The sequence below is a fragment of the Cervus elaphus genome, chromosome 26 (assembly GCF_910594005.1).
Source record: "Cervus elaphus chromosome 26, mCerEla1.1, whole genome shotgun sequence".
Taxonomy (NCBI): domain Eukaryota; kingdom Metazoa; phylum Chordata; class Mammalia; order Artiodactyla; family Cervidae; genus Cervus; species Cervus elaphus.
Window position 1 is genome coordinate 46,550,745 of NC_057840.1, and position 25,046 is coordinate 46,575,790.

General features: G+C 42.8%; 1 protein-coding gene across 2 annotated transcripts in view; it reads right to left on the reverse strand.

Annotated features, from left to right (window-relative positions):
• PDE10A (phosphodiesterase 10A) overlaps positions 1-25,046 on the reverse strand; it is a 341,777-nt gene that overhangs the window by 47,311 nt on the left and 269,420 nt on the right. For both annotated transcript variants that reach the window (XM_043887946.1, XM_043887945.1), the window contains 7 exons: positions 24,278-24,433; positions 22,391-22,441; positions 20,982-21,040; positions 19,023-19,074; positions 8,838-8,980; positions 6,074-6,166; positions 3,057-3,243 (listed from right to left, as the gene is read on the reverse strand). In XM_043887946.1, coding sequence (XP_043743881.1) covers positions 3,057-3,243; positions 6,074-6,166; positions 8,838-8,980; positions 19,023-19,074; positions 20,982-21,040; positions 22,391-22,441; positions 24,278-24,433 — 741 coding nt within the window. The remainder of the gene's footprint in view (positions 1-3,056; positions 3,244-6,073; positions 6,167-8,837; positions 8,981-19,022; positions 19,075-20,981; positions 21,041-22,390; positions 22,442-24,277; positions 24,434-25,046) is intronic.

Consider the following 25,046-nt stretch of genomic DNA (forward strand, 5'->3'; position numbering starts at 1 on the left):
ACCCACTCCGGTATTCTTGGGTTTCCCTGGTGGCTCAGCTGGTAAAGAATCTGCTTGCAATACGGGAGACCTGGGTTTAACCCCTAGGTTGGGAAGATCCCCTGGAGAAGGGAAAGGCCACCCACTCCAGTATTCTGGACTGGAGAATTCCACGGACTGTATAGTTCATGGGGTTGCAAAGAGTAGGACATGACTAAGCGATTTTCACTTTCACTATACACTTCAAAATGCCTAGGACACAGAATAAGGAATGATTCTAGGTTGAATGCTAAAAAAAAAAAAAAAAAAAACACGTTAATCACTCAGTTGTGTCTGACTCTTTGCGATACCATGGACTGTAGCCTGCCTGGCTCCTCTGTCCATGGAATCCTCCAGGCACAATATTAGAGTGGGTGGCCATTTCTTTCTCCAGAGAATCTTCCCTACCCAGGGCTTGAACCTGGGTCTCCTGCATTGCAAGCAGATTCTTTACCAACAGAGCCCCTGGGGAAGCCCCAAGGAAGGAGATGAAAGAGGTCTACAGACTTCACTAGGGTGGCCCTAATCCAATGAGCTATGCTCTTATAAGAAGACGAGATTAGAACAGAAGATCACGGAGAAAAGACCACTGGAGACGCAAGAAGGCAGGAGGCCACAGGCCTAGAAGAGAGGCCTCTGAAGAAACCAAACTGCCAGGACTTGGATCTTTAAATTCCAGCTGTCAGAACCACAGAAACATAATCTTCTGTTGTTTAAGTCACCCAGTCAGTGGTATTTGTCACAAACTGACTCATTGGAAAAGACCCTGATGGTGGGAGAGATTGAAGGCAGGAGGAGGAGGAGACAACAGAGGATGAGATGGTTGGATGGCATCACCGACTCGATGGACATGAGTTTAAGCAAGTTCTGGGAGTTGGTGATGGACGGGGAGGCCTGCATGCTGCAGTCCATGGGGTCACCAAGAGTCGGACATGGCTGAGCGACTGAACTGACCTGAACTGAATGTGTGTACCCAGTTGCTCAGCTGTGTCTGACGCTGCAACCCCATGGACTGTAGCCCTCCAGGCTCCTCTGCCCATGAAATTTTTCAGGCAAGAATACTGGAGCAGGTTGCTACTTCCTACTCCAGAGGATCTTCCCGACCCAGCAATCAAACCCTCGTCTCTTGCATCTCCTGCATGGGCAGGTGGGTTCTTTACTACTGTGCCACCTGGGAGGTCCATGGCAGGTCAAAATTAATTTTTAACACTCCTCACGTATGTTTGTTTTAGACTATTATAATTTTAAAAAAATTTAAGTATAACATATATTAGAATAAACTTTTGTGGGGTAACAGAAACACATGTTCAAAGAGAGAAAAGAATGATACCAAGTTTTTCAGTGGTAAGGTACCTGATGCTGGGAGGGATTGGGGGCAGGAGGAGAAGGGGACGACAGAGGATAAGATCGTTGGATGGCATCACTGACTCAACGGACATGGGTTTGGGTAGACTCCGGGAGTTGGTGATGGACAGGGAGGCCTGGCGTGCTATGGTTCATTGGGTCGCAAAGAGTTGGACACGACTGAGCGACTGAACTGATCTGAAAGAGCTTCTCATTCTGTTTGTAAGTGGACTATGCTAAGTTGCTTCAGCTGTGAACACCTCTTTGCGATCCCATGGACTATAGCCTCCAAGGGTCTTCTGTGCCTGGGATTCTCCAAGCAAGAACACTGGAGTGGGTTGCCATGCCCTCCTCCAGGGAAGTGGACCATTAATAGGTGTCAAGTTATTCTAATACCTAGATTCCATTGACTATATTTAAAAATTTTAAAAGTCAATATTTAGAATACAGTGCAAATTATATTTCCTGAAACTTTTAAACTAAACAGCTGTGTTCTGTCAATATCTTTACTGATGAGGAGATACACTGGTATAAAAAAATGTCTGAAGTTAGAAGTATTTGACGCTGCGCCAGCCTGTCTCCGATGGGCCGGGCAACAGTACCGCCCCCGAGAGAGGGCACAGGATGCGGGAAGGACTAACTGCATTGCACACAGTCACCCCTCATCACCAGACTGTTATCTTTTGCTGTTTTGTTCCGAGTCTTCTCTGCTCTTTCCATCACTTACATGGTTGCTCCTATGGATTTCCCAAAAGACACATTTCTCTGAATTACTAAGGTGACAATTCCCATGCATGTTGATTTGGCTTTATAAAAGGTTAATAAAATGTTCTCCAAGTTCAGAATTCCAGGAATGTCACTAAAGGACTACTAGAGTTCATAGAATACTAAGCGTTTAACTCATTTAAAATGTAAAAGAAAGATGGTACATTCAGCTCTTTTAAAGTGAGACTTCATAAAACAAATGGAACCTCTTCTTACTGTTCAGTACACAGAGCCAGGCTGTTGTGAAGATTAAATGAATACACGGCATCAGGCGGCTCATTGATAAGGAATCTGCCTGCCAGTGCAGCAGATACAAGTTCGAATCCTGGGCAGAGAGGATCCCCTGGAGGAGGGCATGGCAACCCACTCCAGTGTTCTTGCCTGGAGAATCCCATGGACAGAGGAGCCTGGTGGGTTGCAGTCCAAGGGGTCACAAAGAGTCGGACACGACTGGAGCGACTTAGCACACTTGCACTCAGCACCTGCCGAACATGATGAGCAGCTGCCTCCCTCTTCCTCGCAGAGGAAACTTCCCTGCGTGGTGGTGAGACTCGAGTCTCGAGTTATTACTCGCTCTTCTTTTTGGCGCAAGAGTCTCAAGCGCAGTACGAACAACAACCTCTAAGGGTTTGGATAACCTCCTCTACACCAGCGGATTACATCTATCACCACATCGGTAGTTATCAGGAAAGGTAAACCTTACACGTTCACCTCATTTTTCTTTTTATCAAATTTACACCTTGAAATAAATGCAAAAATCAGGCTGGTTTTTTCTCCTTTTTTCCTTTCAAGGAATTTTAAGGTATTTCCTAAGATACGCATAACCAGGACTCACTCTTTTGGCTTTATAAAGGAAATGGAGGGGAAAAAAAAAAAACTTTCAAAGTTTATAGAATTTAATACCGAGTAGTAAAAAGGCCGTGACTTACATTGGCACAGTGTAAGGCTAAAGCACAGAAGACGGCAAACATCTTGAAGTTGTTCTCGTCCGTCTTGGAGAAGGCGCTGCCGCTGAGCTTGTTGACCATCTGCACCACGCCGATGACGCTGCCCCGGCTGACGATCGGCATGCACAGGATGTTCCGGGTCGTGTAGCCCGTGTACAGGTCCACCTCTCTGCGGCCGCGGCGGCGGCAACACGGCAGCACAAGAGACAGCAGGCGGGAGAGAGGAGAGCGCGCCGTCACACACTCAGCCCAGGCCCGCTCCGCCCGCAGCCAACTGCAACGGAACTGTTAGCGTCTCAACGCAAAGACACGCAAGTGGTTTTTAATAAAACCTTTCTGAAAATATTCTAACCCAGTTCTGCGCTCAAGAGAGTTTTTCAGAATGGTCTCCAGGAGATGTTCGGCTTCTCTTTGGTTCTAAAGCATCCCACATCACAAAGTACATGCAAGCTGCGGACTTGGAGGAAAAGTCTGATACGTTTGGTAAAAGGACCTGCTTGTTTGCACTTGGCCAGGTTTATGACAGCCATAAACTTGCTGAACAAACTTAGATGGGACTTCTCACCGTAACAGTTTGGAGCAGGGGTCAGCCGTCTAGACTGTGTACAAACCAGCGCCCTCCAGTTTTGTAAACAATATAAACGGGACACAACCACACCGTTCCCTGATGGATTCCCACTGCCCTACAGCAGAGCTGACACAGATGCTGTGGCCGACAAAGCCAAAAATACTTATTGTCTGGTCCTTCAAAGAAGAGATTTGCTGACTCCTGATTTAGGGGAAACAGTTTCAAAACAGTTTTTGAAAATAGGAGTCCTTCCATAGGAGCAACTGTACAACTAAAGGCGATGAGTTAGGTGGTAACCTCCTCTGATCGGTGTCTTTCACTTAGGGCAACGATTCTGAGATTCACCCGTGTTGCATGTACCAGCAGTTCAGCCCTTTTGTTTGCTGAGTATATTCTATGGTGTGGATACATGTGTGCACGTTCAGTTGCTCAGCCATATCCGACTCTTTGTGACCTCATGGATTATAACCCTCCAGGCTCCTCTGTTCATGGGATTTCCCAGGCAAGAATACTGGAGTGGATACCCATTCGCTTCTCCAGGGAATCTTTCTGACCCAAGGATCAAGCCTTCGTCTCCTGCATTGACAGGCAGATTCTTTACCACTGAGCCACTGCAGAAGCTCATGGTATGGATACATCACATTTTATTTATCTCTTCACCAGTTAATGAACATTATTTGTTAATTGCCAGTTTGGGGCAATTATGAATAATGCAGCCTTCAAGATTTGTCTACAAATCTTTGTGTGGACAGGTGCTGTTTTTCCTGGAGTGTTACCCAGCAGTGGAGCTGAACGAGGGCTATAATTGTGTGCCGAACTTTATAAGACACTGTGAATCTGTTCTCCAAGGTGGTTGTGCAAACATACACTCCCACTGGCAAGGTATGGGCATCCACCCTTCTCCCTATTCTTGCCAACGCTTGCTAGCATCAATTTTTAAAAATTTTAGCCATTCAAGCTTGTATATAACAGGATTTCATAGTCAACTAAATTTACATTTTCCTTAGATCAAATATATTTCATCTGTTTAATGGCCATTCATTGATCTTATTTTGTGAAGCATCTGTTAAAATCTTGTGTCCTATTTATTAAATTGGGTTATCTTGGAAGTTTTCTTTAATATATATATATGCTAGATACAAATATTTTGCCAGATATATATTTTGCAAATTTTTCTCACAATCTGTTGCTTGCCTTTTCATGCTATTTACAAAGCTTTTATATAAGGATATAAAAGTATTTTCAATATTTAAGTACTAAAACGACAAGTTGGCTTTTTCTAAGACAAAAATTGAGATTTTCAGCACACTCAATTTATTGAAAAAATATGTTACCGGGATACAGCTCTGTTTATATAAAAGTTATGCATATACGACATTAATCAAACACCTGAAAAACTTCCCATTGCTTATGCTAGTTAACTATCCCCGAAAGGAAACCCGATTTTGCATGCACAGAACACTGCTATCAAAATACGTGACCATTACCTTCAACAGTCAGGGCACCAGCCTTGAGACTTTCAACTTCGAAAGTTTTTTTAATCAAATTACATAAATCAGTTTCTAGTTCTCCAAAGTAACTCAAAACAAACAAAAATTTACTAGCAACCCTGATACCCAACAGAGTCCGCCACTGACTGAGCTCCTACTTCATGTCACGTGAAGCTGCCAGGCCTTTTCTGAATATTTTCTCTAATTGTAAAATAAAAAAAAAACCTACAAAACAGGTATTATGTGCCCATTTTAAAGATGAGAAAACAACTGAGGCTGCGACAGATTACGTCCCTCACGTCGGGTCATTCTAAAGGTAACAGAGGACAGAGCCAGGATTCAAAATAGGTACTTTTATCACTATGTGTTAACAGCCTTTGAAGATACGGTTTGCTAAAGGATATGCTTAGGACAAAATGATCACATCATAATGAAAAAAAATTATAAATTTAAACTCTTGCTTTTTAGTTTTCCTTAAAACATTTTAAACTCCTGTAGCTGGAGACAGGGGCCTCCCAGGTGGCGCTAGTGGTGAAGAATCTGTCTGCCAATGCAGGAGATGCCAGATTGATCCCTGCATCGGGAAGTTCCCCTAGAGGAGTGCATGGCAGCCCACTCCAGTATTCTTGTCTGGAGAATACCATGGACAGAGGAGCCTGGCGGGCTACAGTCCATGGGGTCACAAAGTCGGACATGAGTGAAACGACTTCGCACGCACGTATGCATAGCTGGAGACAATCAATGGTTTAGAATCCATCATTTCTTATAAAGATCTGAAAACACTGACTACTGATAATCAGTTGGTTCAAAGAAAGTATAACAGCACCAAAGAGGAATAAGCTGACTGAGCTGGGACGTGGAAAGCTGGGGCCCTACCGCAGAGGCTTCAGCTGAGCTGGACCGGAAAGCAGGCGGTGCTGGAGGACAGGAGCCCGTCTCACCTGTTAAAGCGCGGGTCTGCGTAGGCATCTGGAATGTTCAAAACTTCCCCGGTTCTTGCTACTTGGCCAGCGATTCCCTTCTCGATTGAAAACCTGCACATACAGAAGACAGGAGCATGCAGATGTTGTAGAATAACTTGAGACACTTCACTGCCACCAAATACTGAATAAAAAAGACTTCTATGTTAAATGTTTGTATTATTATAAAATGTATAAAGGTAAGGCAGAAAAACACTGCATGGTAATCACTTGAAGACCTTATAAGATATAATTCATAATGTATTAAATTATGCTGAATCACAAACTGAAACTGAAAAATTGACTAGCCTTCTCTTGCACTGACCAATAATAATTCTTTAGAATTGCAAAATACCTTATAATTTACAAGATGCTTCAACATGAGTATTTTTAAATAATTCTTCCTGTGAGCGGAGACCCATATGGGTTTGGTAACTTGCCAATATACTTAAAATATGAGTGGCACAACAAAAACAAGAATGCAGGTCAGCACCAGTATACTTTCCACCACACATATAACCAAACCCACAGGTTATATGATCGTGAGATAGAGGACCTCAATTTTAAGGCCTCTGCAATGTAACTGCTATACCAAAATAACGCACTTTACAACTTCTGGTATCTTCACTTCTCTAATTCGTTAAACTTAAAAAACAGCCAAAATACAGGCATTATCTGATTACACTTGGATATATTTTGATATCTAAAATCAGTATTTTCTTTTATACATAAATATATTTTCATATTTATAAATAGTTTTCTCATTACAATATTATAATAATATATGCTCTCATTCAAAACATAGTTAAGATATCTATAATCACAATAGCTGCATATTTCAGTAGCTGAAAAACAGCTTTCACAATATTACATTTTCAACATTATAGAAAATTATCATTCTTGACATAAAGCTCCACCCTGTGGATTTCCCTAAGGAAAATTCAAACGAGAATTGACACCAAAGAGAATTAACTTTTCTTAAAACATCAACAAGTGAACCCGGCGTTGTACTATGTAAAACGCAAGGTTGTTTTTGCCCCCCGCTTTCTTGTGCTTTGAGCAACATGAATACAACAAATCAGACGGCCTTGAGCAGAGGACCAGAAACCCTTTCATGGTTTATTCTTGATTTCCTCGGTCTGGGGGTAGCCCAGTGTGGTCTGCTATCTCCCACCAGTGGAAACCGAGGGACACACCCTGACATAAATGGCTGGCCCTGACTGGTCAGCCCAGAGAGTTACAGCCAACCACACCCCGCTCCCTGTTTTGTCTACGCTTGTAAGTGCAGGCTCCAAGTTAATGTCCTCAAAATGAGACCAACGCCGGCCCTGCTGAGGAGCTCTCAAACCTTCAGCAGGAGAAGTGACTTTACCTAAATTACTACATCCAGACGAATCTACTCAGCTCTAAGCAAACAAATGAAAAAAAAAAAAATTTTTTTTTTTTTTTAACAGAAACCTAAATAGTGCCTGCTTCCCTGGTGGCTCAGAGGTTAAAGTGTCTGGCTGCAATGTGGGAGGCCTGGGTTCCATCCCTGTGTCGGGAAGATCCCTTGGAGAAGGAATTGGCAACCTTCTTGCCTGGAGAATTGGATATATTCTTAGATGGATTAGATGGATTGGATATATTCTTGGATGGATTGGATGGATTGGATCATCATCATTGGATTGATGAAGTGGATGGATTCTTGCCTGGAGAATCCCATGGATGGAGGAGCCTGGTGGGCTACAGTCTATGGAGTCGCAAGGAGTCAGATACGACTGAGTGACTTAACTTCAAAAATAGTGCCTGCGGTCAGAGCTCTATGGCGCCTGCGGTCAGAGTTCGCCAGAGTCAGTGCTCTGCAGTCAGTGAGGACGGCGTACTATCATCCCGGGACCACAGGAGGGGAGGCGCCCGTGGCGGGCGGAGGTGTGGGCACATTCCAGGCTTCCTGAGTGCAGACAGACAGCCCAGATGAAGAGCGAGTCCTACTAATGAGGGACAGCATCTCACTTAGAATGCTGCAACTACCACGGTACTTTAGAGTACCTTATGGAAAAGTAGTTAAACAACATATATATATAAAACAGAAGAAATGCGAATGTTTAAGAAAGACAGCGTCTGAGTGCTCTGCTTGATGCGTGCTAGTTCTGTGGCGATGCCGCTATAGGTGCTCCGATGGTGGCAGGACTGAGCCACCAGCCAAATGCCGTCCTGCTCACGTACGTGACAACAGCGGCCACTGACAGATCCAAGAACTCTTTAGCTTCAAGCTGCAGCACAAGAGTGCTCTGTGATCGGTTAAGCCAGCTGTTGGGTTGCAGGATAATGTGTTGAAGTTAGGAAATACACTGGGTCGGTTTTCACTGCGGTCCGGACTTGCAGGCAGCTCTACAGGTTGCAAGGGGGGAGGGGGCAAAATTGTCTGAGTACACCTGCTCCTAGACGCAGGAGGCCCTGCAGACTCCAGGTGGGGCGCACCTTTACCTACCTGGGAGCACTAGTAAGTTTTTCCAACATGATTTCCAAAAGGACCGCCTCCGGAAGACGGCATTTCCAGGAGTGACGCTAAAGCTTCCTAGGCGCGGTTTCGCTGGCACTGCAATGTCATTCCCAGAAGCACTACCTTCAGGAGGCGGGTCCTGGTGGGAATGATATCACACAGTGACAAGTGCGGTCAGCACACCTGCGGACGGCACAGGCGAGTGGGCGGCAGAGCAGCTGCCGGCTGCCGCCAGCGACGCCGCGCTCCTGCGCGCTGTACCTGATCTCCTTGGTCTTCTTGAAGACGGGCTTCCCTTCCTTTTCCTCTCCAATATCAAAAAGGTCTGAATATAACTCCTGGTTCTTATGGTCTACCTGGAAAAGGGCACAACGGTCGGCATTCACCAGGTTTTTTGCATATATCTACAGACAAACGAGAAAACGAGAGTCAGCTGGTGAGAGGCGCAGAGAGGCTGCAGGTAAACGTTATCAGAAATAAATATGCATCGCGGCTGTTCGAGACTGGAACAGGGTGGGAAATGAGCATCATGACTAGATAAATACAGGCACACAAGGGCGAAACTAATTCTACGTCCCTGGCCACGTGCGGCCACCAGCAGCTGCTCTGCGTCCTCGCTGCAGTGCCGGGGCGGGAGCAGCACAGCACCCCCCGGGGGGCTCACTCCCCGAGAACCTGGCATCTCGGCTCCTCTTCCGGACCCTCCCAGGCCTCCCTGGCGCCCTGGTCCGAGTCTCAGTCAGCTCCAAGGCCAGCTCCAAGGCCAGCATCTATTCCGATGGTGGGTGTTTATGAAACACCAGTTGTGAAAAATATGAAATATAACCTCTAATGAGACTCCAAGTGTTCCTATTTACATGAGCTGCACTTTATTTATTACACTAACAATAATGTGCAAAAATTAGTAACTGTTTACCGTGTGCCAGTTTTTCATTACTTATGTGCACTGATTCACTTAACCCTCACAACGACATTTTGCACGTTAGAAGACCTGAGGCACAGAGAGGTAACTTGTCTACTATCACACGGCTAGTAGATGGTGGATCTGGTATTTTAACTCACACGAGCTGCTTCCATGGCCTAAGTTATTGTAACAAGTACACTTTACTCTTTCTGAATGGAAAACTATGTATTAATATAGCCATTCATTTGTTCATCAATTCCCTTCAACACATATTTCTCTAATGCCTAACACTTCTCACTGTCCCCAGTGGGCTGGGATTATAGCTATGTCACAAAAGTTGTATTTATATATATTCAGAATTCTGGCAACTTCAACCCTTTAGATGACAGACATGAAATGCCTGCTCAGAGAACCATCACAAAGTCTATGCGAAAGGTTCCTAGGCCACCTTGTGGCCAGAGGAAAATATATGATCTCATGTTTAAATACCATAGAGATTTCACAGAAAGAAATCAGAGTGGTTTAGGGACCTGTTCTTCCTCATCTTTTGTCTCTGCCTTCCCTGCTGTTAGAAGCTGTACTCACTCACCCAACAAACACTGGATGCGCCTTCTGCACCGTGAACCAAGTACCCTGGGCATCGTGAGTGTCAACTCCCAGGTGACCTGTCTCCTCCACTGGCTGACTCATGAGTTCCAGGGCAGTAGAAACTGCTTCCTTTCCTCCACAGTATCCCAAATGCCCAGAACCAGGCTTAGAGAAAGGTCAGCTAACGTTCTCAGGCCATGTAAACCCACCCCGCTTGCCTGTGCTTGTAAACACAGTTTCACTGGGATGGAACCACGCTTTCTGAGTGGTTCTGCTACAATAGCAGCCTTGAATGATTGTAGGAGACTGTGGCCCACGAAGCATAAGGCTTTACTATCGGCCCTTCAGAATAAGCTTGCCAGCCCTCAGGTTAGAACACACCAGATACCTCTAACACCTAACAACTCTCAATAAGCACTTGAGGAGGAGGAGCAACATATAGGAAGGAAGGAAGTGGTGGGACCGCACTGTTAGCAAACTCAGGCGATCTTGAACTATTAAATAATAATAATGACCCTGAATGGTTAAATCATATACAGTGAAATCTGCCTCCTTAGTGGTCATGTCAGTTGCCTAATACTCTGGCACATATTTATGTCAATAGTTGTAAAAATCTGTATGAGATGGACAATTTTCTAGAAAAAGAAAACAAATTTGGGAGAGAAATATCTGAATGAAATCAGAATAAACAGACAACTGAAATACTGTAAAAAAAAAAAAACATTTATCCCCATAAAAGGCATCAGGCCCAAATAATTTCAAATACAAATTATTTAAGAATCTGCAAAAATAAAGTCTCATCTAATTTAAACTAGTGTAAATTCAGACAGATGCCTGGGTCAGGAAGATCCTCTGGAGAAGGAAATGGCAACCCACTCCAGTATTCTTGCCTGGGCAATCCCATGGACAGAGGAGCCTGGCGAACTACAGTCCATGGGTTTGCAAAGAGTCAGACACGACTAAGCAACTAACACACACCAACACACAAGTTCAGATAGAACAAAACTTCTCCAGTTCCTTTTACAACCCCTGCCTATGTCACTGATACTGAAACTTGACAAAGATACTATAAAAAAAGGAAATCATAGACCAAGTCAACCTTGGAAAGAGAAGAAAAATTATAACAAAAATATCAGCAAGTCAAACTCGAGAATAATATTTTTAAATTTTTGATATTTTAAAATTACACTTTACTCACAACTTCCAGTATTGGAAAGTCTATTATTATAGCTCATAAAGCAATAAAAAAGAAGGGAAAAATCACATGACTTTCATCATGGCTGTTAAAAAATATATGTAACAAAAATATATGTAAAAAAATATATGTAACAAAATTATTTATGATAAAACTTTTGCAAAATAGAAGAAAAATATGTATGTATGCATATATATATCAGTATACACAGACATCCTAATAATATGTGAAAATTACAGTCTACATCATACAAAATGACAAAATATCAGAATCATCCTATTAAAGTTAAGACATTAAAGTTAAGAACAAGACAAAGATATGTTATCATAATTATTAATACACAATTAGGTAAAAGACTGAAAAAAGAAATGGCACCCCACTCCAGTATTCTTGCCTGGAGAATTCCATGGACAGAAGACCCTGGCGGACTACAGTCCATGGGGTCTCATGAGTCGGACACAACTTAGTGACTAAACCACTAGCAGTTCTAAAAGACAATAGTTCTAATGTTAGGTGATAATGTTATTGAATATGTCGAAAAATCAAGAAAATCAACTGAAAACAATTATAAGTAGTAGGAAAAACTTCTGCTTTAAGATAAGTAACTCTAAATATACATTTATTTTTTTAATTCTCCCTGAATATTAAGCTTTCCGTTTGAAATGATACTCAGAGGCTGGAAAAGAATTAGTAAAGAAATCCTAGGCATATTTAACTTATATGCAGAGTACATCATAAGAAACGCTGGGCTGGAAGAAGCACAAGCTGGAATCAAGATAGCTGAGAGAAATATCAATAACCTCAGATATGCAGATGACACCACCCTTATGGCAGAAAGTGAAGAGGAACTAAAAAGCCTCTTGATGAAAGAGAAAGAGGAGAGTGAAAAAGTTGGCTTAAAGCTCAACATTCAGAAAACCAAGATCATGGCATCTCGTCCCATCACTTCATGGGAAATAGATGGGGAAACAGTGGAAACAGTGTCAGACTTTATTTTTTTGGGCTCCAAAATCACTGCAGATGGTGATTGCAGCCATGAAATTAAAAGACGCCTACTCCTTAGAAGGAAAGTTATGACCAACCTAGATAGCATATTAAAGCAGAGATATTACTTTGCCAATATAGGTCCGTCTAATCAAGGCTATGGTTTTTCTAGTGGTCATGTAGGGATATGAGAGTTGGACTGTGAAGAAAGCTGAGTGCCAAAGAATTAATGCTTTTGAACTATGGTGTTGGAGAAGACACTTGAGAGTCCCTTGGACTGCAAGGAGATGCAACCAGTCCATCCTAAAGGAGATCAGTCCTGGGTGTACATTGGAAGGACTGATGCTGAAGCTGAAACTCCAATATTTTGGCCACTTGATGCGAAGAGTTGACTCACTGGAAAAGACCCTGATGCTGTGAGGGATGGGGGGCAGGAGCAGAAGGGGATGGCAGAGGATGAGATGGTTAGATGGCATCACCGACTCAATGGACATGGGTTTGGGTGGACTCTGGGAGTTGGTGACGGACAGGTAGGCCTGGCGTGCTGCAATTCATGGGGTTGCAAAGAGTCGGACACGACTGAGTGACTGAACTGAACTGAGGCATATTTTGGTAACAGTTATGAATTCCAAGCCTCAGAAAGTGAAAAGTGAAAGTTGCTCAGTTGTATCCAACTCTTTGAGACCCCAAGGACTCTGCAGTCCATGGAATTCTCCAGACCAGAATACTGGAGTGGGCAGCCTCTCCCTTCTCCAGGGGATCTTACCAACCCAGGGATCAAACCCAGGTCTTCTGCATTGCAGGCAGATTCTTTACCAACTGAGCCACAAGGTCATTATAAAAGCTAACCTGTCTCCTACACACCTTCTCTCTCTCCTACATATAAACACAGGCTTACTTATAAGCGGAAATAATTCTTGACAGCAATAGATTTCAAATTCAGTGGAAATGTATCTTAAATTTCTGAGGAAAACATTTTAAACTTAAAATTCTTTACCTGATCAAACTAACATTCAGACATGAGGCAAAATAAAAGATATTGCAAAAGTACAAAGTACTCAGAAAATCACTACTATTGAACTATTTTGGAAAAGAAGATGAGCTCAAGAAAAAATAAATAGATAAATTCAAGAAAGAATAGGACGACCTGGAGTGTAAGCAAAATTGATGAGCAAAGAAACTACTAAAGCTATAATGAAACTGTAAATTTCATTAGTAAATGATATCTATGAAATTGCAGCTGTCATACATAAAAATTAATTAAAAAGACTGAAAATATCTGGTTGTGTCCAAAAAAAGTATCTAATATTAGAAGGCCAAAGAGGAAGGAGCAGGAGTTTGCTGTTTTTATCATTAGTGAAGTCTCCAGAGGACAAGGACTATACAGTGGTGAGCTGCGCAGACACAGAATGATTATTCCTAAAGATGTAATTTGAGCCCCCAGGTCCAGCAATCATAGGATTCCGAACCTTCAAGTCTTTCCAGTGTGATACAAGCTAAGAAATTTCCCCTTGATTCTCTCAGGCTAATGTGAGTTAGGCAGTGACGTCTTTTGCCTTACACCAAAGAGTCCAGACTGACAAATAAGCTCAAGGCAAGTCTGATATGAGGGAGTGGGGAGCAGGAGAAAATATCCATTAACTGAATTACACATGAGGAAGGGAATTTAAGTACAGGCAAAAAAAGATAGCCATTAAGCAATCTTACTTATGTATGTAGATGGAAAAGTCAGAAAAATAATAGCAACCAATTCAGGAGTAAAGACTATAACTACATGAAAAGTGAAAGTGAAGTCGCTCAGTCGTGTCTGACTCTTTGCGACCCCATGGACTGTAGCCTACCAGGCTCCTCTGTCCATGGAATTTCCCAGGCAAGAATACTGGAGTGGGCTGCCATTTCCTTCTCCAAGGGATCTTCCCGACCCAGGGATCGAACCCGGGTCTGCCACATTGCAGGCAGATGCTTTATCGTCCAAGCCACCAGGTAAACCCCAACTACATAGGGGTCGATTATCCCAGGAATGCCAGAGCCATTTAACACTAAGCGATAAATTAATATAATTCCCTATCATTGATTAAAGGAAGAAAAATTGCATAATTTTAATAATGACTTACAAAATTTGATAATGTCTGACACCCAATCTGGTATAAACTCAATGAAAGGGACAGAAGGAAACATTTTTAAGTTAATAGACAATATCTACTGGGGGACCTTCAATAATTATACAAAGCAAGGAAACATGAGAAGCATGCACATTAAAGAAACTATAATATATTCACTCTCCCTGGTCCATCCCACAGTATTCTTAGGTCCTAGCAAACACATTAAAAAAGAAAAAGGACAGAGGGTAAACACTGGGGAAGTAGAACCACTGCTCTCACTTATCACTATAAATGATCTTTCTTAAAATCTGAGATTGTAAACTGAAAAAACAACTTACCAAATATGGGGGATCAAAGTCAGTACGTTCAACCAACAGAGATTTTTTTAAATTGAAAATAAGACAATGCTGTTGTACAAGAAGACTCTGTATGCTTGTACAACATAACATATCAACTCTACTAAGGTTTTATAAAATTCAAGGTAACTCCAATGTAAATCACACTCCATGACGAAGCGGGATATATCATAGGAATGCTAGGTTCATATAACATCCAAAAACCACTCTGTATAATACACCATAGATCAATAAGACAAAAATTTAAATAAACACATGGTCATCTTAATAAATGCAGAGAAAATAAATGAGGACAATATCCAACATCCAATCATGCTTTAAAACATTAAAAAAACTAGGACTAGAAGGGGATGTCCTCATCCTGATAAAGACTACCCATGAAAAGTCCACAACTAATCCATATACTTAACTGTGAAAGACTGCAGAATGGATGCAGAATATCCACACTCACCATTCCCTAATTCAGTATTGCCCTGGGGGACCTGCTGCTGCTGCTAAGAAACTTCAGTCATGTCCGACTCTGTGCGACCCCATAGACGGCAGCCCACCAGGCTCCCCCATCCCTGGGATTCTCTAGGCAAGAACACTGGAGTGGGTTGCCATTTCCTTCTCCAGTGCATGAAAGTGAAAAGTGAAAGGGAAGTCGCTCAGTCGTGTCCGACTCTTAGCAACCCCATGGACTGCAACCTACCAAGCTCCTCCGTCCATGGGATTTTCCGGGCAAGAGTACTGGAGTGGGGTGCCATTGCCTTCTCCAGCCCTGGGGGACCTAGCCAGGATAATTATGCAACGGAGGGGAAAAAAAGGTATACAGACTAGGATGGAGGGACTAAAGAATCCACTAGGAAACTACCAGAAATAATGAGTTCATCAAGACTGTAGGACAGAGGATCAAGATATAAAAAGCAAGTTTACTTCTATAAATTTTCAATGAAACATCAGAAAATAAAATTAAGAACACATTAATAACAGCATTAAATAGCATTAAAAGATAAAACATCTAGGAATATCTTTATGTGAAAGTGTTAGCTACTCAGTCATGTCTGATTATTTGTGACCCCATGGACTGTAGCCCAATAGGCTACTCTCTACCTGGGATTCTCCAGGCAAGCATACAGGAGTGGGTAGCCATTCCCTTCTCCAGGGGATCTTCCCGACCCAGGAATTGAACCCAGGTCTCCTGCATAACAGCATTAAAAGATAAAATATCTAGGAATAACTTTACCAAAATAAAGGCAACGCTTGTACTCTGAAAATCACAGAATAGTGTTGAACAAATTAAGAAAATTTAAATAAACGGAAAATGCCGATGTTGCTATATTGGAAGATTTCATATTATTAAGAAGGCAATATTCCCCAAATTGATCTACAGTCAACAAAACCCCTATCAGAAACCCATATGAACTATTGGTAGAAATTGACAAGCTGGTTTCTAAAATTCATATGGAATTGCAAGGGACTCAAAATAGCCCAAAGAGAAATGAATATGAAGAACACATTTGGAGGATTCACACTTGCTGATTTCAAAACTTGCTATAAAGCAACAGTAATCAAGACAAGATGGTACTATCATTAAGCTGGACATACAGGTCAACTGAATAGAACTGAGACCATAAGAAGAAAACAATGTGTGCACGCTCAACCGATTCCAGGAAAACCACGTTTAAAGGGGAAATAAGAGTCTTTTCAACAAATGCTGCTGGTAGTGACATGCAAAAGAATGAAATTGGACCCTTACACCATGAATAAAAACGAACTAACATAAGTGAACACCCTAACTAAATGTAAAAGCTAACGCTACAAAACTCTTAGAAGAAAATAATTGGAGTAAGTTTTCATGGTATCTGATTTGGTAATAGATTCTTAGATATGACACTAGTATGAGCAACAGAAGAAGATTAGACTTCACGAAAATTAAAAACTTCAGTACTTCACGCTGTCAGGAAAGTGAAAAGATATTAATAATACACAGACGGGAAAAATATTTTCCAACTATACATCAAATAAGGGAGTGATATCTAAAACGCAAGAAGTCTTAGAACTCAACACTGAAAACTAAAGTAAAAAGCCGTCCGTGGAGCTGAATCTTTCATCACATGGATGGATATTCTATATCATTAGTCACCAGGGAAATGCTAATCAGAGTCACCCTGAGATAGTACTTCACATCTACTACAATGGCAATAATCAAAAATTAAGATAATGACCAATGCTGGTGAGAGTGTGGAGAAATGGGAACCCATGTGCACTGCTGGTAGGAAGGTAAAATCGTGTTAAGTGCCACGGAAACAGTTTGACTGTTCCTCAGAAAGTTAAGCACAGAGTAATCACAGCACTTAGTAGTTCCACTCTTAACCTAAAACGACTGAAAACAGGGGTTAAAACAAACAAACAAAAATGTACCCAAATGTTCAAAACAGTACCATTTGCATTAGCCAAAATGCGGAAACAAATTCAAATGTCTACCAGCTGATGAATGGATTACAAAACTGTGGTATGCATATTCATACAACCAAATATTACTTGCCTACAGAAAGGAATGAGGTAATGAAATATACTACAACACGCATGAACTTTGAAAACATTATGCTAAGTGAAAGAAGCCAGACACAAAAGGCCACATATGACATGATTCCTTTTATGTGGGATTTAGGTGAAATCCACAGAAGAGAAAGGAAATCCGTAGTTGCTGAGGGCTGGGGGTTGAGGGGATGGGGGCACAAACAGGTGACAGGTAAAACGCTAGGAAGTTTCTTTCTGAAGTAACGAAAATGTTCTAACATTGACTGGCGATGGCTGCGACTATCTGAGAATATGCTAAACAGCGCTGAATTAAACACTCTAAATGGATTAATTGTATTCTACATGAACTGTATCTCAGTAAAACTGTTCTCTAATATAACATTAAGAATAGAAGAACTAGTCAATGGCATTTCTTGTACTCCTGGTACAAGTCAGTCCATATTATATATTTTTATGTCTTCTTAAATACTTTTCATTGCTTTATAAATTCCTTAAGTGTTGTCATAACCAAAGAGGCTATTTTTCTTTTTACTGTGCAATCAGTTACTTTCTTTTTCTGTCCAAACAAAGCTGACCCTTGAACACAGCCCACACAGTAAAAAATCCACATACAGCCTCTGTCACCCTCTACATACGCGGTTCCTCCGTACTCACAGTCCCACATCTACAGGCTCCACTGCAGATCGTGTCTCACTGCAGCATTTACTACTGAAAAAAGTCCACGTGTCAGTGGGCCTGTTCAAACTCCTGCAGCTCAAGGGTCAACTGTGAAACCATCAGCATAACTACTTACAGAGAGAATGTGCTGAGAGCAATGACCCCTGCATTACCCTCAGGAAGCCTTCTGTTTCTACAAGACTCTGAGATGGCACACTCCAAGCCTGACCTGCCATGACATCAAGAAACAGATCAGTGCACCCCACTAAACCTGGAGATGAAAAGAATCCTTGTTGCACAGGATTACTATCTCTTGAGAAAGACCAGGAAAATGGGAAGGAGAAAGAACACTTATCAAATACACAACAAGGCATGAATGGCCCCAAGCAAGCCTGCCTGGCACGCACGGGTCCACATACACACCACCTCCACCACCCTGAGGCCCTCCCTCAGCGGACCCCCTCCCGAGCACTAGAGCAGCAACATTAGATGTGGGGAAAACCAAACTCTACTTCTTGGAGCCCTCAGCTCTAGCCTGTGAGTCTTCTGGAAGAGAGAAACGACTAAGACTAAAACTAAGTAGAATGAAACTCAGGGTTAGAAAGAATCCATCGGAAATCCCCAATAAAACCTACATGCAAAAGGTATTCTGAAGAAAGAAAAAGAAATTAAATGATTTTTCAAGTTAGCTCTCCATTAAATAATGGAAAATTCTGTGGTATTTTTTGAAACATTATTCAAAACCCCTCCGAAATTAACGGAAGTGACAGATCAATCAAGGTGATGCCTCCAGATCCCTTTTATCATATTTAAAACAGCACGTACGTCTTGTACATTAAAACGCTCCATCATATATTAAGACAGTGGTAGGAGTAGTGTTAGCCACTCAGTCGTGTCCGACTCTTTGCGACTCTGTGGACTGTAGCCCTCCAGGCTCCCCTATCCACGGGATCCTCCAGGCAAGAATACTGGAGTGGGTAGCCATTTCTCTCTCCAGGGGATCTTCCCAGCCCAGGGATAGAACTTGGGTCTTCTGCATTTCAGGCAGATTCCTTACCATCTGAGCACCAGGGAAGCCCCTATTAGGACATGACTAAGGGTTAAACAGAATCATTTTTAAAACAGAAGGCAACCTACCATTATGTGTTCAAGTAGAGAATCTATTGCAACTATGTTATCAAAATACGTTCTGAAAAAAAAGAAAGGTAAAATCTTTAAGTAATATTATTAGAACACAGAACATATTAAACTTTGAATACATTTCCCAATTTTGTCTATATTTAAATTAAAAAAACACAGAAAGGTATATGTTGTTTGCCTATTGTCCTTCTGTGGAAACAACCAATAGTATTATTTTAAAGAGATAAATGGAAGTCTATCATTGGCTTTAGTATAAGGGTTCTAATTCCAGGGATCGCCTTCAGTAATTATTTTATCAGCAAGTATTCAAGGCAGAGAAAATGTTTGTGGCATTTAACTAAAACAATGAAGAAATAAAATTGGTACATCAAATTTAACATCTCATTAATAACTTTGATATAAAATAAAAATATTGAAATTTGCTAAATCTCATTAATAAGATAAAAATATAAATAATCACTGAAAGCCCCAAAAGCTAGAATGTCGTTTAACTGTATTAAAAAACAGCAGGGAAACTCATTTGGGAAGAAATATCAGAATACAAGTAATGATAGGACCTGACAACTCTACTCAAGTAAATATAGATTCATCATTATGGACTGCAAGTAAATATTTGTGGGGCATATGGCACATACATTAAAACGTAGACCAGAGAAACAGATAAATCAGCAGGCACGTGTTACAGGGAATATGTAGCAAATACTCTTCACACAGACCATTGGCAAGGTAGCACTCTCAGTGTAGGTTTGTGAGAATTCAGCAGTGTATTCAGGTTAAGGTAACTCAGAGCAATAAACTGCCTTTTTCAAGAAGAGAAATCATCTGACTTGAAGCTGTTAATATGCTTAGTTACAACATCCACTGAGGAATATCCTGCAAGGAAGAGGGTGAAGAAAACGGGTTTCCCACTGGGGAAGAGATTTAACGCGTCACGTGAGGGTTTTAACCGGGCTTTGGGAGGCTTGCAAGTGTCCCAGTGAGCTGGCGGGAGGCTGAGCACAGCTTCCCTTCCTAGGCGTGTCTGAAGCAGTCGCATCTGGGGTCCAGACACACTGTTTCATTCTGGCTCAGAGAAGATACTCATCGTTGGCCGAGGGGATCGAAAGAGCACGCCCTCCGACCCAAACTTCCCTAATTTATTATTTCAAAAACACAAAGACGCAACTTCAGAATCACGAGTGAGGGGACTCCAGGAGTTGGTGATGAGTAAGCTAGGGACACGTCAGCGGGAACAGCGTCAGAGCTGCTGCCGAGTGCTCCTGGAGTTAATAACCTATCGTGGGGCGGGGCCCTGAAGCTACCACAGCCTGGGGCGTTCTCAGATCTCAGCCGCTGAGCAGACGGTCAGAGAGATGTTAATACCTGACCTTCCCTGTAGCAAGCAAACCTGGTGTGGATCTGACATTTAATAAACATCTGTACTTGCTTCCACTGCCAGCCTGAGAGAGTCTGCCTAGGTTAAACTCCGGGGCAATGCAGCATCTTCTTGAGAACGGCATCTGAGCTGCTACACGTGGGAAAACTGAAACAATGATGTTAATAGCATGTTTTAATTTACTGACGTTCACAGAAAAGGCCAGAGAGGACTTCGGGAAAATGATAAACTACATTTCCCCTCCTGCTATTGCTGCCAATTCTCTCCTACGGAAACAGAAACATATATCTCTCTGTATAGTCTCTAATACCTTCGAGGGAGTCATTTACAACTATGCCGAACTGCAAATTAAGATGATCACGTGTACATCTTTGATCCTTCATTTGTGAACTGAATGTGGATGAGAATGAAACTCTCTAATCCCAAACCTGATGGACCACACTTACCAGATCACGTGCCTGATAAAGACACATCTTCTGCTACTGACTGCAGCCGACAGCAGTCTGTCACGACCAAGGCCGGCGCCTGACCTAAACTGTTGGCCAGTTAGAGCTACCACATCCCTAGAAATGAACACTTACTTTGATACGTCGAGTAGAAAGTCATTCAGTTCAGTCTGTTTGGCAAGACCTCTGCATACCTGCCATACAAAACAGTGGCTATTAATTTTGAGGGATTTTTGTTTATTTTAGGAATGAAAATTGCAGAATATTATTTACCTTATTATTTAAAAAGGCATAACACAATCACTACTTCAAAGTTTTTAAAAATTATACTTGAGCATATATCCCACTTACATGCAGTACTGTCAGATTCAGTAAGTCCTTGCTTCTCATACCATTATCTTAAAATACATATATATATGTTCTATATATTTTATTTGCTATGTGTGTATGTGTGTATATATGTAGCACAGAGACATTACTTTGCCAACAAAGGTCCATATAGTCAAAGCTATGGCCTTCCCAGTAGTCATGTACGGATGTGAGAGTTGGACTATAAAGAAAGCTGAGCACAGAATAATTGATGCATTTGAACTGTGGTGTTGGAGAAGACTCTTGAGAGTCCCTTGGACTGCAAGGAGATCCAACCAGTCCATCCTAAAGGAGATCACTCCTGAATGTTCATTGGAAGGACTGATGTTGAAGCTGAAACTCCAATACTTTGGCCACCTGAGTTGAAGAATTGACTCGCTGGGAAAGACCCTGATGCTGGGAAGGATTGAAGGTGGGAGGAGAAGGGGACGACAGAGGATGAGATGGTTGGATGGCATCACCGACTCAATGGACACGAGTTTGGGTGAACTCCGGGAGCTGGTGATGGACAGGGAGGCCTGGCGTGCGGCAGTCCATGGGGTCTCAAAGGCTTGGACACGACTGAGCGACTGAACTGATGTATACACACACACACACACACACACATTTTCTCCCTATCAGACAGTTCCTCACCAATCTGAGTTTGCTGAAATGGAAACAAAACAAGAAACAGTGGAAGATAACAAAATAGAATTCTATTGCTGCCATGTTCCTGAACTTAAGAGTCTAGTTATCATGGAAACTCTATGCAGTTTGTGATCTTTTAAATTAGATCATATTCTCAAGAGAATCAAGGAACTTAAATTTAAGCTTAATGTTTTCATATACCACTAAGTTTAGTGGATGTTTTAATTGAGGAAATGGATCATAAAAATATCAACGTTACTGCCAGTAGGATATCATTGCTGGGCTTTCAGTGGAAAACAAAAACCGCGATATAGAATGCAAATAATTTAACATCCTATTTAAAAATACAAAAGAATTAGTTGGAAGACATTTCAGGCAGGGAGTAGGTAAATATAAGTGACCAGATCAGACATTTTAGAAACAGGAAAACATTTAATATCCACAAAGAAAGCCCTGGGTGACTTGCTAGCCCCCACTCTGTCTCCTGGTGATGTGCTCCAAACGCCCCTTCTCTCAGGAAGCCCTGTGAAAACACCCCAAGGACGCACCTGCACCTGATGTATTGCTACTGAAGCCCAGGCAAGATTTGCTGTTGCAACCTGAAAAAAATAAAAAAGAAAGAGTATGAAGCAAGTTTTCATCAGCCACACGCAGACATCCCAACAAAGGCCACTAGCTTAAGTTTTGTGAGGTCATCACATCTTTGAATGTTCTGAAAAACCAAATTGTCAAATACATACAAAATTTCTCTTTTCTATTTCCCACTTCTTTATGGCTGAGTGTAATGTTCTCTTGTTGCTCTTCATTTGGAATAAAAAGGAAGATACATTGATTAAGAGCCTTGTCATCATAAAATAATTATTTTTCACGTCAACAAAATCACTATTAAAAAGGCTTCCAGTGACCATTTTTTCCCTTCTTTTTTTAATTAATTTATTTTAATTGGAGGATAATTACTTTACAGTTTGTGATGGCTTCTGCCAGACCGTGACATGAATCAGCCACAGGAGTACACATGTACATCCCGCTCCCCGCTCACACCTGCCTCCCCACCCCACCCCTCTGGGTTGTCCCAGAGAACCTCTGGGTGCTCAGCCTCCTGCACTGAACTTGCACGGGTCACCTACTTCACACGTGGAAATGTACCTGTTTGGATGCCGTTCTCTCAAGTCATCCCCCCTCGCCTCCTCCCACTGAGCCCAGAAGTCTGTTCTCTACACCTGTGTCTCCCGCGCTGCCCGGCATGCTGGCTCGACGTGACCATCTTTCTAAATGCCACAACCACGTGTTACTACACAGTATCTGTCTTCCTCTTTCTGGCTGACTTCACTCGGTATAACAGGCTCCAGGTTCATCCACCTCAGGACCGACTCAAAAGAGCTCCTTGTGACCACTTTAAAAATGAGGACATGTTCCCCAAACTTTGCTGACAAGCGCTTAAACTGCTAGCTATCCTATTCTTCTTTTTTTTTCCCGCTCATCTAACGAGTATTCCTGGGTGCCTGCTGGGACCCAGCACTGTTCTCAGAGAGCAGATGCCCACTCGCGCCTGCGTGCAGGGCCCAGGGAAGATGCCATCCTGGGCGGGTGACATCAGAGTGCGCTCCCGGAGGAGGCGGCCCGGGGGGGACAGAGAAGTCTGAGCAGAGGGGGAGCCGAGGTGCGGGATCTGCCGGAGAGGACCCAGCCAGCCGGCGGCGGGGAGCCAAGGGGCTGGAGCGGCGGACGGTCATCTAAGTGAGTGGACAGGGCGCCGGCCACCCCGGGCCTGGATGAGCGCTGCGGGTGACAGAGAGGTCACAGCAGTCTTCAGTTTTAGCGTCACTGAGCCATTCCCATTTGAGGAACAGACGTTGGTGGTTGCTAGGCTGTGTCCGACTCTTTGCAACCCTATGGAACCGTAGCCCGCCAGGCTCCTCTGTCCATGGGATTTCCCAGCCAAGAACACTGGAGTGGGCTGCCATTTCCTTCCCCAGGGGATCTTCCCCCTCCAGGGATCGAGCCCGCGTCTCCTGCCCTGGCAGACACGTTCTTTACCCCTGAGCCACTAGGGATGTCTCCCCAATGTTTCTAACGCTGGAGCATTGATTCAGGACACGTTCTAGGAAGAGGAACTCTCCAAGGGGACGCAAAGTCAACCGGAATGTGAAAGCCCTCCAAAGCCACACGACGGCTTAATTTGATTAACAACATGGTATTTTACATTTATGGACCAAATGGATCCTGACTGCAATAAATTACTATATTTCTACACCACTATCACTGCAAAATGGAAAAAAAAATTTTAAATCATTAGTATTGATATCAAAATATTTTTAAGCAAGTTCCGGTTTTAAGTGCTCACTCACTAGGTATCCATTCACTAACTGAGCACTACCGACAAGCGCCGGCGGCGGACCGGGCAGGGCTCAGGCCCCGCGGCAGCCCAGGCTCACCTCCTGGTGGCTCAGGCGGAAGGCTTCCTTGCCCCAGTGCCGGTAGAGCTCCAGGATGCCGATCAAGTCCCCGATCGCGGTGACGATCGGCAAGCACAGAACGGACTGGATCCGCGTCCCCGATTCCAGCCCCGTACCTCTTGGAAACCGTTCATCCTACAAAAGTAGGAGGGGAAACGATGTAAGTTCTTCGAAAGAAATGGAATCATTAATTTATGATTCTATCAGAAATTCCCTAAAACTTGTAAGCCATAATCAGCCGTCCTTTTCAAAGGAAAGCCCAGCAATGATGGTCCCTGCGAACCCTGTTGAAGAAAATGTGAACAACACAGGCTGTGCCCGTGCTGGGCTCAGTCATTCAGTGGTGTCTGACTCTTGGCGATCCTTTGGACTGTAGCCCACCAGGCTCCTCTGTCCATGAATTTCCCAGACAAGAATACTGGAGTGGGTTTCCATTTCCTCTTTCAAGGGATCATCCCAGCCCAGGGATCAAACCCTCGTCTCCTCTGACTCCAGCACTGCAGGTGGAGTATGTACCCACTGAGCTGTTTAAGATAACTTTAGCAACATGGGACTGAAACCCAGATGGTGCTTAATGTTTCTTTATCATTATACAGGAGAATTCAATTAATGACTATACATAGCTTCATGCAATAATAAAAGTAATTACGACGGCTTCCCAGGTGGCTCAAGTGGTGAGGCATCCACCGGCTATTGCTGGAGCCACAGGAGACAAGGGTGCGATCTCTGAGTCCAGAAGACCCCCTGG